We start from the raw sequence: 17,316 nt of genomic DNA, 5'->3' as shown, positions 1-17,316 counted from the left end.
ATTGCCTCAGTTGACGTCGAAACCTTTGTTGGCAAAGGAAAGTTTAAGAAAAGATCTTTTCTCTTTTTCATCTTTTCAAATGCGAACTGGTTTGAAAAGTCTGTGACTTGCAATATCCGAAATGATAGCTGTAAGTTTGTATTGGTTTGAATGAGGGTTTGTAACAGTGGTTTCCAAACATAAATTAAACAGAGAATGAAGTTTTGAAAGGGGTAATGAATACAGTTTCGTGCGAATGTGATGAATGCCTGACGGCTTTTGTATAAATGGCAGCAAGTCATTAATAGAGACATCATGCAAAGTAGGTGATGTATATTGACGATGACCATGACTGCGTCTACGTCGAGGAGTAGAGTTAAAAATATTCATTACATTCACCGAGCTACAGGAAGGACTAGATAAAATACCTATACCATCAATTTTGATTATTGATTATTGATCATTATTCAATATACCGCATATATATATGTAAGTTTGGTAAATCATTGGAGATTAAATTAATGTTATCATTTTTGCTTGATTGGTAAGCTAACATTTGATGTATGTTTTACAAAAAATATATGCTGTTTTTTTTATTACAGCAACTGTATTCCAGGAGTCTGATGGCTGAAGGATAAGTGCAAATGTATGAAGGAAGCCTTGGGTACAAAAAACATGAAAAAGCAATTATAGCAATTACATGCAGAAGAGAACTCTTAAACGTTACTAACAGACATGTAGTCATGATATGGGAGTGGTGTATTCAAGAAATCTAAAATACCAGGAATTAAATATCGTGTATATTTGATCAACCACCAGTACTTTCAAAATATAATACAATTCAAATTCAAATTATTGTGTCAACATGACAGTTACGGTCTAAAAATGGAAAATGCATGTTTTAAAATGAATTTTATATAAATATTTGAAATAACAAGAATTTTTAGCTTATTGTGCAGCCAAACATTGAGATCTTTTAATGGTATATGCCTGTTGTTTGTCAACATTTGTTTTCTTTTTGCCTTAATCTTAAGATCGGTGTTAAAATGAAAAACTGAAATACATATATGAAATAAGAAGGAAACGGTTGTAAATAACAGCAAGACTTTCAATATTGTATATCAAATATATTTCACAGAACTTTCTATTTCAGTTTATTAATACAATGAGATATGAGGTATAAATCAATCAGACAGCTACACAACAACAAAAACACCTGAAAGGCATTAAGGTTCTAACATACAGTCCTCAACAATAAACAGGTGTCTAAACAATATGTCATGATCTATTGAATTGACCAGAGTCTATTAACGTTTTGAATAGATCAAACAATACCAATCAAAAAGCTGCTATGAACACCAAATTCTCTAAATATTTATTTTTTATTAAGATGAGACTTGAGACAACCACTGAAAAGGTTCCTGGCTTGAAACGGGTACATGAGTATGTGCCAGGGTGAACTACTTTTTTTTCAAAACTTTCATAAGAAAAATTGACATCTTTTGCAAGTAAGACTTTTTCCATAATGTGATTGGATTATCTCATGACTGATGAACACAAAATGACTTATACGTACATATTAAAAATGAAATATACATCAGTGCATACATATTCTATAAATGAATCACCAATCCATACATCACTTTTAAAAAAGTATTGAGACTCGAACACAACAAAAAAAGTTCTAGGAGTGAACTAAGGTGACCTGGATATTTGCTTGCCTTCTTTGTTTTATTGCATCTTATCTCTTGCATTGGAGATATTGTGAGTTGTGAGTTGAAAGATAAATATTATTTGTATTGTTTAGGACCAAGAAATTTTAGATACAAGAAAGTAAAATATAATGGAAGTATGAACACATGGTAAAGACCAAGAAGAATATTTATATATATCAAAATAGAATGTGTACTAGATTGGCGTTAACTTATCTAAAATATGCTCAAATACTGTGAAATGTGTGTGATTGAAGCTCAATTCACCTTAATTTCATTTAAAAAATATTAACATGAAAGCTCGATTCACGTTAGTTTCACGTGAAAAATTTAACGTGAATTTCACGTGAAAGCTTGATTCCCATTAATTTTATGTGAAATTTCATGTGAATCAGCATTTCACGTAAGTTTCATGTATAAGCTCGTTTAAGGTGAATCTCACGTGAAATTTACGTGAACAAAATTTGCCTGTGTCGTAAACACATGTATAATGCATGTATTACGCATGTGTTAGAAAACGCACGTAATTCACATGTGAAACGCATGATCACATGTGCGTATCATGCGTATCACATGCGTGGCATGAAACGTCGATTTCACATGCGTGTGACACACATGTGAAACGCATGTGTCACGCATGCACACATGTGTGGAGTTTTTGCCAGTGTATACACAAATTTAAAAAAAGCTGTTGAGAGTTTCTCCAAAGAACTTCACAATTAAATGAGTAAAATTTTGGAATAAAAGTGTCTATGGGATATAATTTCTTTTCGTTTCTATATTGATCTACTGAATTCTGTTACGGACATTCGACAATTTGTAAAAAATATTTCTGTTTTACTTAGATAAAGCATCACAATTGCAGTTATCACTTTCTTCCTTTTATTTCTATTCATTGAGAACATGTCGATTGTTTGAAATAGACAAATGTAAATAGCAGATTTTAGCATGAAAAGTTAAAAATGCATTATTGAACGAAATGATGAAACATGTAGAAAAATATAAATATATTTTACTCATCAACTCAGTAAGGAGATCGTCGGCACAAATATAACATACCTGTCTATTATAAAGAAAACAACACTTTATACATTTGTTGCGTCCGAAGCGCTTATTAATTCAGTGGAAATTGGGTCTACCACTTTATAGAGGGAAAACGGTTACTTCTTTACTTACTCAGTTTTGTATTTTCATTTGTATATTTTAAATGGATTAACAAGTTAGATTTTATCGTATGTAAACTGCTGTTGTCTTTTATTTGTATAGCACATCTTGTAGAAAAGTAAATAGTTTGTCTCATACTTAAGTTAAATAAAATTACCTCAAAATGTGGCGTTTTTGGTAGTTTTTGTAAGGAGGTATTCAATGCAAGTTATTATACAAGAGCTACGAACAATGCTTAATATAAAAAACAAAAATAATTCTGAAATCTACAAGTTACAGTAACTGTCCTCTGAAGGATGTTCTTTCATAAATTCAAAATACTATTAAATGTTCGAATTGAAGGGACAACAATAAATTGATTCTATCATTCCTTCCTCTATATCATGTCGTTACAGAAAAGCACAAGGTAACCAAATATGAATATCTTATATGGGCGTTGTACCATAACTAAAATTTGATTGGAAATGATGGTGTCTATTTAAGTATGTTATAATAGCTGTAATCGATAGTTTTTCCTGATTAAGTGTTAAATCCGATTCTAAACTATAATAAAGAATAAAGAGTATACTTGACATGTTTCAGATACCACAGTTGAGCCTAGAATGGATTCTAGTACATGCTTAGAAGGGGTACCTATTTGTCATGCCAGTGCCGAATATGTCTACTTTAACACTGGTGTTTGTTGTGAATGCAGAGCACCATTCTACGGGAATGGAATTCGATGCTTCAAAATAAGTAAGTGTGTTTAAAATGGTTAAAAAGTCATGTCATTTCTTTATTTGAACATTAAATATTAAATAGTTGTTAGATCGTATTTTATGTACATCTAAAGTTTTTACGAAGTTTTTAATTCAATTATCATATTTATGATTATTTATGTGAATGAGAGTTATTTGCACCATGAAAATTCTACAGTTTTGTCAGCACTGCGTAACTAATAGATATACAGAACAATATCTTGTTTATATTTTATTTGGTTTCTTTTTTTCAAATATTTTTCCTTTTATTTTGCATGTCATGGTGTTTGATAACATGTTTTAATCGTGAGTAATAGGAAACTTAAACGTAACTAAACGACCACAGTTATGATGCTACGTCAGGATACATGACTTAATGTGTAATTAACTTTTTGTCTTTTCACAAATAGAGAATAGACTAATACTCAGAGGAAAAGTTAGTGGAGAGTTAAACAAACAAGCCATGGAAGATTTGGAATTACTTGCTTTTGTATCTGTAACAACTGGATTTATAGAAACACATTTACAAAGTTCGCAAAAAAACTTGGAAAAGATGATGATAGCCATGCAATCTATTGGTGACATCATTGGATGGGTGTTTGCTGTTCCACGGGATAAAGAGGCAAAAAATGGCTTCATTGTGACAGGTATGCGGTTTTATTTTATCGGAATACATAATAATTCGTCATATCAGAATGTGTTTGTTTGTCTATAGTGCAATGGCAAGACATAGCAACTGTCATTGGATTAGAAACTATTGACTTGGATATGCATATAATAGATATAAGAAGATGTGGTATGAGTGCCAATGAGACAACTCTCCATCCAAGTCACAATTTGTAAAAAGTAAACCATTATAGGTCAAAGTACGGCTTCAACACGGAACATTGGCTCACACCGAACAGCAAGCTATAAAGGGCCCAAAAATGACTAGTGCAAAAATAATTTAAACAGGAAAACCAAAGGTCTAATCTATATAAAAAACGAGAAACACTTATGAACCACATCATCAAACGATAACCACTGTACAACAGGTTCCTTCTTATATATAAGTTCATTTTTGGTTCAAGTTTCTTTGCTCAATCGTTTTTTCTTCTTCTGTGAAATGTTCAAATGACTACAGTTTTGTTTTACATTGATGGGTGTCACTTTCTGTATCTCCCATCTATTTTATCCAAGATCCTTTTTTCAAAGGAAATTTGTTCATTTCTTATGAGAGATAGGTTATTAGATATTTTAAACTGAGATATCACAGAAAAGTTTAAGAGAAGATCAGAGCCAATTTAGAGTTTTCAAGCTTTCCTAGATAATGCGTTTTGTTTTAATGTGTAACATATAGATACATGTATTTGAATGTTATTTAGTTTAGTTTAAGATTCAAAACAAACTCGTAATGTAAACAGTTCCCCTCCAACGCCCCCCCCCCCCCCCCCTTCCAAAAAAAAATAATAATAACATACCAGATTAAACGAATAAAAGAGGCTAAAGATAACAGAGGAAAAATCAAAATTCAAAAGTCAACGAGAGACCCACAAAACATGAAAAAACAAAGGAAAAACGACAGAGACTCTAGCAACAGTCTACAAAACACAACATCAAAAACTAAATACTGCGCAACACGAACCCCACAAAACACCGGTGGGATAGTTTTTCCCCCATAAGGGTTAGCAGTTATTGAGGATTCTAATGCAATTCGTTTGTAACGATAATTTTCATTGGACGTTGACAAATATTTTGAAGGGTTAGATTCCACGTTCTACCAGTCTGTAACTAAGAAAGCCACCATTTTGAATTCCGATTTTTTTTTGGTATGTAATTTTCTCACAAAATAAACAAGAAAGTCACATATTGAGCCTCTTTTTGTCAACATTGAAACCATTCTGAAGCGTACGAAAAGTATAAATACGTATAGTGATTATGTTTGAAATCGTGAGTATACATATGACGTCACATGGTTTAGACGATAAAGACGATGCAACAGTTTCGCGGACTTTTTCATTTATGTCATTTTAAGCCAAAATATTTATTAAATGGAATTTATTTTAATATGCTGCATTAGAATGGAGATAACTGTATGGTATTTTAAGCTTGGCCTTTTTAAAACTTGATTTTACTGTCGCAAATATCCGTTTACCTAGCTCCGCTACGCGTCGCTAGGTAAACTCAATCTGCGACAGTGAAATCTACGTTTGACGAAGGCCAAGCTTAAAATACAGTACAGTTATCTCCTAAATGATGAGTGTTTAGGGTACAAAAAAGGAAAGAGAAGTCAAATGTTGTTATAATATTACAAGAGGAATGTACTCAGATTGCATGTGCTTTAACAGATCTTTGGAATTTGGTAATATAGGTATATTATACACAAAATACAAGCAAGAACAAATACATTATGATAAATTGAGAACCAAGTTATTGTTTTAGGTGGAGAACTGAACAGAACAGCTTTAATCAAGTACCAGAGTGGCGAGACTGTGTTAATTACACAACAGTTCTCTACCGTTTCGTCAGAGTTTAAAGTTCAGACATTTATAAATGGAACAGTTCCAGATCCAGTGGATAGTATAATATTTAATGACTTGACTGAACAGTACAAACCCGTTTCCAGAGGTACTATACTTTACCTGATAATATAATTGTGATAAAATTTACACATACATTAATGGTATACACAAGAAATTTACAAATATTTCATAACATTCGAGACCACAGATAAGAAATGTTGACATCAAGCAAACCTTCTATCTAAGAGTGAGTTGACTTTACAATGACAATAAAGTTAAAAATGGGAATAAAACAATCAAACTCTAGATGACTATTAAAAATCAACAACACAAAACAAATCCAACGAGACAGCAAACATATATATGAACTGAGAAAAATTCAGGCTAAAGCTTTTTGGACAATATGATAGAATGCAATGAATTTATTTAAATATACGAATGGAATAATCGTATTGCTTTTTTTATAATGCTTCCTTTGTCAGTGATAACAAGTGATTATTCCACATTAATATTGGTGAATATTAGTCTATATAGTTATTATTATTTTGTATTCTCTTATTTCATAGGCGTTATAAAGTCATGTTCTACAAGAAAATTTGAAACAAATGGCTTCACATTCAATTTTACAATTGACCAGACTATAACTTTTAATGAATGCCAACACAGTCCATTTAGACACAGCTTGAGTTTTCTGCGACATGTTGCTACCAGAAATCTTGTTATAAATGATAGAAAGAATGATGTTCTCCGATTTTCCTCGACCAATCAAATCTGTGAGATATAATTTCAATTATTTTCTATATTGATCTACACAATTCTACCACGAACACTTGACAATATGTAAAAAGCTTTCAATTTTGTTAGTATTATGTATCACAAATAAATTGTTTTTATTTTTTCTATTTATTAAGAAACTTTTAACTGTTTGAAATCGATAAAAGAAATTTGCATTTTTTTTTCAACTAGATAAAAATTGCATTTTTGGACGACTTAATGTTATATATTTAGGTCGTTTTTGGTTTGAGCATTACTTATAAAGGCATAACTAAAAGCGTTTTGGACACACTAACATTAATTCTTCTAAACATAACTACAGGATTAAGGCAAATAACAAACTTCATTGACTATTTTTGTTTTAAGCCAAGTTGTGACAAGTAAAATTCGGCTTATCTTATGATTTTTCTGGACAAAAATCTACATAGATAAATGTCAATGGTTTCATAAAAAGAAGTCACTCAAATGGAATATCGTATCTCCGGGTAGATATATTCTCCATATGCAAGCGCTGCTGGAATGTTGCTTCAAAAAAATGGAAAGTTTATAATCGGCAAGGTTACATCATCTCTTTTGTCGAAAAGCTTTGATCTTATCTGACCCTTATTGTCAATTTCTAGATGTAAGTCAAGATATGAGTCAGACTTATATTTCAAATTTTTCATGTCGGTTCTTTAATAGCCGACCATACGGTTAGGGTTTTTCTCATTGTTGAAGGCCGTACGGTTGCCTATAATTGCTTACATCCACTTCATTTGAACTTTGGTGGATAGTTGTCTCATTGACAATCATACCACATCTCCTTATATCCCTAACATGATTTTTTTCTTATTTGATACTTGACCTTTGTCGTAAGATACAATTATTATTTAGATCTTTTGTTTTCATATTTTATACAGATATAAATGAATGTGCATCTGGTCCATGTAAAAACGGAGGTACCTGTACAGATACTGTGAATGGATATAAATGTACATGTTTTTCCAGATATGAAGGAGTTAATTGTGGAGAAAGTAAGCAAAGTGTGTGTGTGTGTGTGTGTATGTGATGTTTTTGAATGACATGTTTATAACATAATTATAAATATTAGATACTCTATGTATTGAAACATAAGAGAAATTTGTAAAATTAGTTTCTTTGTATATAAATTCAGCTATGTTAGCAAATAACACTCATGCATTAAAATACCCTGTCACACAGAAAATAGCTTATAGGAGATATAAGACTTATTCAACGATTGACGGAGAACAAAAGAAATGCGATTGACAATTAATGCACTTAGTAGACTGTTGTATGGACTAATAAAAAATAAGAATACGATAAGCGAAAACAGAAAACAGTGAAAATAATTAAGTTCTCTGTAGGAAGTCTTTGCAGAAGAATTAATATCTTTTCATATATACCTATATGGAGTTATTTCCTTTTAGAACGATAGGTCTTTCGTCTGAAGTAACAACCCAAATAATACCAAGTTTAGATAAAATGTGCTGCAAAGCACAAATTAATTATTCGTGTAAGATCATTATTTACCCCGATTTAAAGTTTGTTAAAAATATTTAATTCATTTGATAGTAATCATGTGTTGTTGCAAATTTGATCTTTACTATGCAATTTACATTCCTTTCTATTGTTTTAAAGGTTTAAGGCAAAAGCACCCCTTCCAAACTATTTATTAGACTGAAACACTAGTACCAAAAAACGTATTTAACATACAGTTTTATCTTAGACACACCTCATGTGAAGTTCTTCTAACTTATTGCTGCAATTAAGGGCCATTCTGTAAGAAATATTTAATAGTGCAAAACTGTTCATAACACTTTTAAAATTGGAAAAATCTAATCATATTCATTTGCAGGATAATAAAAAACAAAACAAAATATAACATCCTAATTCACATCGTATTTGGAATCTATGGATGTCTGTGTTTTGTGTTACATGTACATTATCAGATTTATGCATAAGGCTGATAAACAAATTTTCTTATCTTATACTTCTTATCTAGAAGGAAAAATTATCCGAAGGTTCGTTGGTTTGCATGAAAGAAGCTCAGAAGGAACTTGCCAAAATTGCCTTAAAGATTAGGTCAGATGAAAGACGTTAACTCACTCTGATCATCGAAATAAACATAAGTTCAAGAGATAAGTACGTGGCAGGTTCGCAAGTAATTTGCTGTTGCTAACTTGTACAGGGCCTACCTATATTTAGTCACATACTGTAACACATAAATTGTTTACAGAAAAGGTCATATATAATTATGGTGGTAAGTATATGTATGTTCATAGATGTGTTTTTATGTGTTAGCTTTCGTTATTTTTACTTAGCATAGATAATACCTAAATGTTGTAAGATAACTTGGTCTCTGTGCGATAGATACAAGCCTACAATGATCAGCCTTAAGCCCTTTACTCTTAATAAACACACCACATGTTGTAAGATAACTTGGTCTCTGTGCGATAGATACAAGCCTACAATGATCAGCCTTAAGCCCTTTACTCTGAATAAACACATCACAAACACGTCTCAGTTATATGACTTCTGAATTCAACATCTAAAGAAAACGAAAAATCATTTGATGAATGAAGTTAATACTTCGATATTTGTTGTCAACTAACCATTTTACTATTTCGTATGAAGATATTTTAAGTTCTTAAAGATACCTATCTTCATAATGTAAAATCTTCACATGACACAATTTGAGTGTTTCATAGATACAACTGAGAATAGGTTTTGCCTTTGGTTTAAACCCCGGGGTGTATCTATTTCTTCTTGCTTTGCATTGCTTTGCTTTCGAGATTTATTGTTATGGAACCTGTTGTTCAGTGGTTGTCGTTTGTTGATGTGGTTCATAAGTGTTTCTCGTTTCTCGTTTTTTATAAAGATTAGACCGGTGGTTTTCCTAATTGAATTGTTTTACATTGGTCATTTTTGGGCCTTTTATAGCTTGCTGTTTGATGTGAGCCAAGGCTCCGTTTTGAAAGCTGTACTTTGACCTATAATTGTTTACTTTGCACACATTTTGACTTGGATGGAGAGTTGTCTCATTGACAATTATACCACATCTTCTTATTTCTATGGTATGTTTTAAATGGCATATGTGTATATAAAGAACACTTTTGTATTGGTCTTTTGTTGGGCAATGTATGACAAATATATGTTGAAAAACCTCGCCCGTAATTATAAATTATGTAATTCATTGACCGCTCCCGACATGTGTAACTTCAAAGCATATTTTAGCGGCAATCGATGTCTTTCAAAATTACTGCACTTTTCTTGTATCCCTGGTGCTTTCGACTGGAGAACCGTCGTACACAAGCACCGCACAAGTTAGCACTCCGAGACGGGTGGGGAGCAAGAAGGTGAACTTTGGTTTATGTTTATCAATAGTACCGCTTAAGTCGACGCTAGGGGCCGTCTTGACCTTGTTGTAGGGTATGAATGATTCGTTCATTGTTGAAGACCCTACATCAACTGTCAAGATGAAGAACAGGAATAAAATAAAAGCCCTGTTCATTGATAATTTTTTTATTTTTTCTATGTATTGTGTGCGATTTTGTCCCATGTACATTTACTCCATATCCTTTTATTTTCTATTGATTCTAGAGTTTGTCTCTAGTGCTGTGTGGAGGCAATAGAACGTTTCCCCGTGCTTGAGGTGCTTGAGGTGTATGCTCTTATAATATTTACAGTTATGGTGTGCTTGTTCATGTGAGAATTTCCCATACTAATACACCGTCAAAATTTCATGTTTGGCTATTTAATATTTTCTTAATTTCTTCAAAATACTGGTCTGGTCATCTGTTTTGTATATTGCCCTTTTATACCATTTTAAACTGCTAGGTTTTCTTACGTTTATTTCGATGCGCCCCGTGCTGTCTATCATTTGTTGTTTAGTTTTATATGTATTGTCTATCATTTGTTGTTTGTAATGTATTGGTCTATTGTCGGGCAATGTATGACAAATATATGTTGAAAAACCTCGCCCGTAATTATAAATTATGTAATTCATTGACCGCTCCCGACACGTGTAACTTCAAAGCATATTTTAGCGGCGATCGATGTCTTTCAAAATTACTGCACTTTTTTTGTATCCCTGGTGCTTTTGACTGGAGAACCGTCGTACACAAGCATCGAACAAGTTGGCACTCCGAGACGGGTGGGGAGCAAGAAGATGAACTGTTGTTTATGTTTATCAATAGTACCGATTAAGACGACGCTAGGGGCCGTCTTGACCTTGTTGTAGTGTATGAATGATTCGTTCATTGTTGAAGACCCTATACAGTCCTTGGATGGTGTAAACTTCCCACTCACACCATACACCATTACACCATTCACCATACACCATTACACCATACACCTTCTGCCATTACACCATGCACGTTACACCTTTGCACCATACACCTTACACATTACACCATACACCATTCCCCATTCTATCTACACGATCCGAAATTACCCATAATGCAATTAAATTTCAAAGAAAGCGTGCGACTACAAAATTATTTATTTGATTTAAAAAACGAATTTTGATCACAATATTGTAAATTAATGTATAAAATTTAAATCTCCGTGGTCATGCCTATGATGGTTATATAAACAATACAGATTAAATATATATACATGTATTTGTAAATAAAGTACGCATAAAACTTTTCTTGTAATGCAAATTTATCCGCGATCTGCCTATCTATAAATTAAAAACGATATTGGTTACAATGCTATTATTATCGGTTTTAACATGTATCGTAAATCTTATAAACTTGGTTTTCAGATAAAATCGACAAACAATGCCAAAAATGAATACTTCAGGATGACTGGTACATGTACAACATGTACAACAAAATTATTTTAAGCATCAACCAAAACTGACCATATTTGCACTTATAATTATCAAATTGAGAATGGAAATGGGGAGTGTGTCAATCTGTTAATATATATAGGGTTAAAAAATTTGGAAATATTTTTGCCCTCCTTTTATTAAAAATATTGTCTCGCTACAAAATTTCAGTAATTTTGATACCTCAGGCTGACTCATATAACAAAATTATTTAACTCATCAACCAAAACTGACCATAATATTTTCACTTTATTATAAAGATCTATATAGCCGCATAGTAAATCAGCAATATTTTGATGTCAGGGTGGATTGTATAATACAAATGACAGCAACATTGCAAAACAACATGTACAATGACAAAAATTTGTCCCCATCAATCTAGATTGCCAGCATGTCCTCTTTTTATTCAATATATTGTCTCGCAACAAAATTTCAGTAGTTTTGATACCTCAGGTTGACTCGTATAACAAAATTATTTTAACGCATCAACAAAAACTGACCATATTTGCACTTTATTATGTATATCTATAAAGCCACATAGTAAATCAGCAATATCTTGTTGTCAGGATGGATTGTATAACACAAATGACAGCAACAGTGCAATACAATGACAACAAAAATTTGTCCTGATCAATCTAGATAGCCAGCATGACCTCTTTTATTCAAAATATTGTCTCACAAGAAAATTTCAGTAGTTTTGATACCTCAGGCTGACTCGTATAACAAAATTATTTTAAAGCATCAACCAAAACTGACCATATTTGCACTTTATCATGTAAATCTATATAGCCGCATAGTAAATCAGCAATATTTTGATGTCAGAATGGATTGTATAATACAAATGACAGCAACATTGCAATACAATGACGACAAAAAATATACCCATCAATTTAGATAGCCAGCATGTCCTCTTTTAATTCAAAATATTGTCTTGTAAGAAAATTTCAGTAGTTTTGATACTTCAGGCTGACTTGTATAACAAAATTATTTTAAAGCATCAACCAAAACTGACCATATTTGCACTTTTAATCTTATGTATATCTATATAGCCACATAGTAAAGCAGCTATATTTTATTGTCAGAATGGGTTGCATTATACAAATGACAGCAACATTGCAACACAATGACAACAAAAATTATCCCCATCAATTAAGATTGCCAGCATGTCCTCTTTTTATTCAAAATATTGTCTCGCAACAAAATTTCAGTAATTTTGATACCTAAGGCTGACTAGTATAACAAAATTATTTAAACGCATCAACAAAAACTGACCATATTTGCACATTATTATGTATATCTATATAGCCACATAGTAAATCAGCAATATTTTGATGTCAGGATGGATTGTATAATACAAATGACAGCAACATTGCAATACAATGACAACAAAAATTTATTCCCATCAATCTAGATAGCCAGCATGTCCTTTTTTTATTCAAAATATTGTCACGCAACAAAATTTCAGTAGTTTTGATACCTCAGGCTGACTCATATAACAAAACTATTTTAAAGTATCAACCAAAACTGACCATATTTGCACTTTATTATGTAAATCTATATAGCCGCATAGTAAATCAGCAATATTTTGATGTCAGGATGGATTGTATAATACAAATGACAGCAACATTGCAATACAATGACAACAAAAATTTGTCCCCATCAATCTAGATAGCCAGCATGTCCTCTTTTTATTCAAAATATTGTCTCGTAAGAAAATTTCAGTAGTTTTGATACCTCAGGCTGACTTGTATAACAAAATTATTTTACAGCATCAACCAAAACTGACCATATTTGCACTTTTAATATTATGTATATCTATATAGCCACATAGTAAAGCAGCTATATTTTATTGTCAGAATGGATTGTATAATAAAAATGACAGCAACATTGCAACACAATGACATCAAAAATTATCCCCATCAATTTAGATTGCCAGCATGTCCTCTTTTTATTCAAAATATTGTCTCGCAACAAAATTTCAGTAATTTTGATACCTAAGGCTGACTAGTATAACAAAATTATTGAAACGCATCAACCAAAACTGACCATATTTGCACATTATTATTTATATCTATATAGCCACATAGTAAATCAGCAATATTTTGATGTCAGGATGGATTGTATAATACAAATGACAGCAACATTGCAATACAATGACAACAAAAATTTATTCCCATCAATCTAGATAGCCAGCATGTCCTCTTTTTTATTTAAAATATTGTCACGCAACAAAATTTCAGTAGTTTAGATACCTCAGGCTGACTCGTATAACAAAATTATTTAAACAAATCAACCAAAACTGACCATATTTGCACTTTATTATGTAAATCTATATAGCCGCATAGTAAATCAGCAATATTTTGATGTCAGGATGGATTGTATAATACAAATGACAGCAACATTGCAATACAATGACAACAAAAATTTGTCCCCATCAATCTAGATAGCCAGCATGTCCTCTTTTTATTCAAAATATTGTCTCGTAAGAAAATATCAGTAATTTTGATACCTAAGGCTGACTAGTATAACAAAATTATTGAAACGCATCAACAAAAACTGACCATATTTGCACTTTATTATGTATATCTATATAGCCACATAGTAAATCAGCAATATTTTGATGTCAGGATGGATTGTATAATACAAATGACAGCAAAATTGCAATACAATGACAACAAAAATTTATTCCCATCAATCTAGATAGCCAGCATGTCCTCTTTTTATTCAAAATATTGTCACGCAACAAAATTTCAGTAGTTTTGATACCTCAGGCTGACTCGTATAACAAAATTATTTAAACAAATCAACCAAAACTGACCATATTTGCATTTTATTATGTAAATCTATATAGCCGCATAGTAAATCAGCAATATTTTGTTGTCAGAATGGATTGCATAATACAAATGACAGCAACATTGCAACACAATGACAACAAAAATTTGTCCCCATCAATCTAGATTGCCAGCATGTCCTCTTTTTATTCCAAATATTGTGTCGCAAGAAAATTTCAGTAGTTTTGATACCTCAGGCTGACTCATATAACAAAACTATTTTAAAGTATCAACCAAAACTGACCATATTTGCACTTTATTATGTAAATCTATATAGCCGCATAGTAAATCAGCAATATTTTGATGTCAGGATGGATTGTATAATACAAATGACAGCAACATTGCAATACAATGACAACAAAAATTTGTCCCCATCAATCTAGATAGCCAGCATGTCCTCTTTTTATTCAAAATATTGTCTCGTAAGAAAATTTCAGTAGTTTTGATACCTCAGGCTGACTTGTATAACAAAATTATTTTACAGCATCAACCAAAACTGACCATATTTGCACTTTTAATATTATGTATATCTATATAGCCACATAGTAAAGCAGCTATATTTTATTGTCAGAATGGATTGTATAATAAAAATGACAGCAACATTGCAACACAATGACATCAAAAATTATCCCCATCAATTTAGATTGCCAGCATGTCCTCTTTTTATTCAAAATATTGTCTCGCAACAAAATTTCAGTAATTTTGATACCTAAGGCTGACTAGTATAACAAAATTATTGAAACGCATCAACCAAAACTGACCATATTTGCACATTATTATTTATATCTATATAGCCACATAGTAAATCAGCAATATTTTGATGTCAGGATGGATTGTATAATACAAATGACAGCAACATTGCAATACAATGACAACAAAAATTTATTCCCATCAATCTAGATAGCCAGCATGTCCTCTTTTTTATTTAAAATATTGTCACGCAACAAAATTTCAGTAGTTTAGATACCTCAGGCTGACTCGTATAACAAAATTATTTAAACAAATCAACCAAAACTGACCATATTTGCACTTTATTATGTAAATCTATATAGCCGCATAGTAAATCAGCAATATTTTGATGTCAGGATGGATTGTATAATACAAATGACAGCAACATTGCAATACAATGACAACAAAAATTTGTCCCCATCAATCTAGATAGCCAGCATGTCCTCTTTTTATTCAAAATATTGTCTCGTAAGAAAATATCAGTAATTTTGATACCTAAGGCTGACTAGTATAACAAAATTATTGAAACGCATCAACAAAAACTGACCATATTTGCACTTTATTATGTATATCTATATAGCCACATAGTAAATCAGCAATATTTTGATGTCAGGATGGATTGTATAATACAAATGACAGCAAAATTGCAATACAATGACAACAAAAATTTATTCCCATCAATCTAGATAGCCAGCATGTCCTCTTTTTATTCAAAATATTGTCACGCAACAAAATTTCAGTAGTTTTGATACCTCAGGCTGACTCGTATAACAAAATTATTTAAACAAATCAACCAAAACTGACCATATTTGCATTTTATTATGTAAATCTATATAGCCGCATAGTAAATCAGCAATATTTTGTTGTCAGAATGGATTGCATAATACAAATGACAGCAACATTGCAACACAATGACAACAAAAATTTGTCCCCATCAATCTAGATTGCCAGCATGTCCTCTTTTTATTCCAAATATTGTGTCGCAAGAAAATTTCAGTAGTTTTGATACCTCAGGCTGACTCATATAACAAAACTATTTTAAAGTATCAACCAAAACTGACCATATTTGCACTTTTAATATTATGTATATCTATATAGCCACATAGTAAAGCAGCTATATTTTATTGTCAGAATGGATTGTATAATACAAATGACAGCAACATTGCAACACAATGACAACAAAAATTATCCCCATCAATTTAGATTGCCAGCATGTCCTCTTTTTATTCAAAATATTGTCTCGCAACAAAATTTCAGTAATTTTATTACCTAAGGCTGACTAGTATAACAAATTTATTTAAACGCATCAACAAAAACTGACCATATTTGCACATTATTATGTATATCTATATAGCCACATAGTAAATCAGCAATATTTTGATGTCAGGATGGATTGTATAATACAAATGACAGCAACATTGCAATACAATGACAACAACAATTTGTTCCCATCAATCTAGATAGCCAGCATGTCCTCTTTTTATTCAAAATATTGTCTCGCAACAAAATTTCAGTAGTTTTGATACCTCAGGCTGACTCGTATAACAAAATTATTTAAACGAATCAACCAAAACTGACCATATTTGCACTTTATTATGTAAATCTATATAGCCGCATAGTAAACAACAATATTTTGATGTCAGAATGGATTGCATTATACAAATTAAATGACAGCAACATTGCAACACAATGACAACAAAAATTTGTCCCCATCTATCTAAATAGCCAGCATGTCCTCTTTTTATTCAAAATATTGTCTCGCATGAAAATTTTAGTAGTTTTGATACCTCAGGCTGACTTGTATAACAAAATTATTTTAAAGCATCAGCCAAAACTGATCATATTAGCACTTTATTATGTCATGTATGTAAATCTATATAGCCGCATAGTAAATCAGCATATAGCCGCAAAGTAAATCAGCAATATTTTGATGTGAGGATGGATTGTATAATACAAATGACAGCAACATTGCAATACAATGACAACAAAAATTTGTCCCCATCAATCTAGATAGCCAGCATGTCCTCTTTTTATTAAAAATATTGTCTCGCAAGA

The 17,316-nt window shown here is 31.7% G+C and overlaps 1 protein-coding gene across 1 annotated transcript in view; it reads left to right on the top strand.

The window, feature by feature from the left end:
* Positions 1-17,316, top strand: part of LOC127725944 (uncharacterized) — a 75,297-nt gene that overhangs the window by 35,252 nt on the left and 22,729 nt on the right. Inside the window, exons 6-11 of the mRNA XM_052233248.1 lie at positions 3,438-3,590; positions 4,003-4,239; positions 6,014-6,199; positions 6,660-6,866; positions 7,767-7,880; positions 9,104-9,127. Of these exons, the coding sequence (XP_052089208.1) occupies positions 3,438-3,590; positions 4,003-4,239; positions 6,014-6,199; positions 6,660-6,866; positions 7,767-7,880; positions 9,104-9,127 (921 nt within the window). The remainder of the gene's footprint in view (positions 1-3,437; positions 3,591-4,002; positions 4,240-6,013; positions 6,200-6,659; positions 6,867-7,766; positions 7,881-9,103; positions 9,128-17,316) is intronic.

Source organism: Mytilus californianus, unplaced genomic scaffold (genome assembly GCF_021869535.1).
Source record: "Mytilus californianus isolate M0D057914Y unplaced genomic scaffold, xbMytCali1.0.p SCAF_15, whole genome shotgun sequence".
Classification (NCBI taxonomy): Eukaryota; Metazoa; Mollusca; class Bivalvia; order Mytilida; family Mytilidae; genus Mytilus; species Mytilus californianus.
Note: the sequence above shows the minus strand (reverse complement) of the source record. Positions and strands in the feature narration are given on the sequence as shown.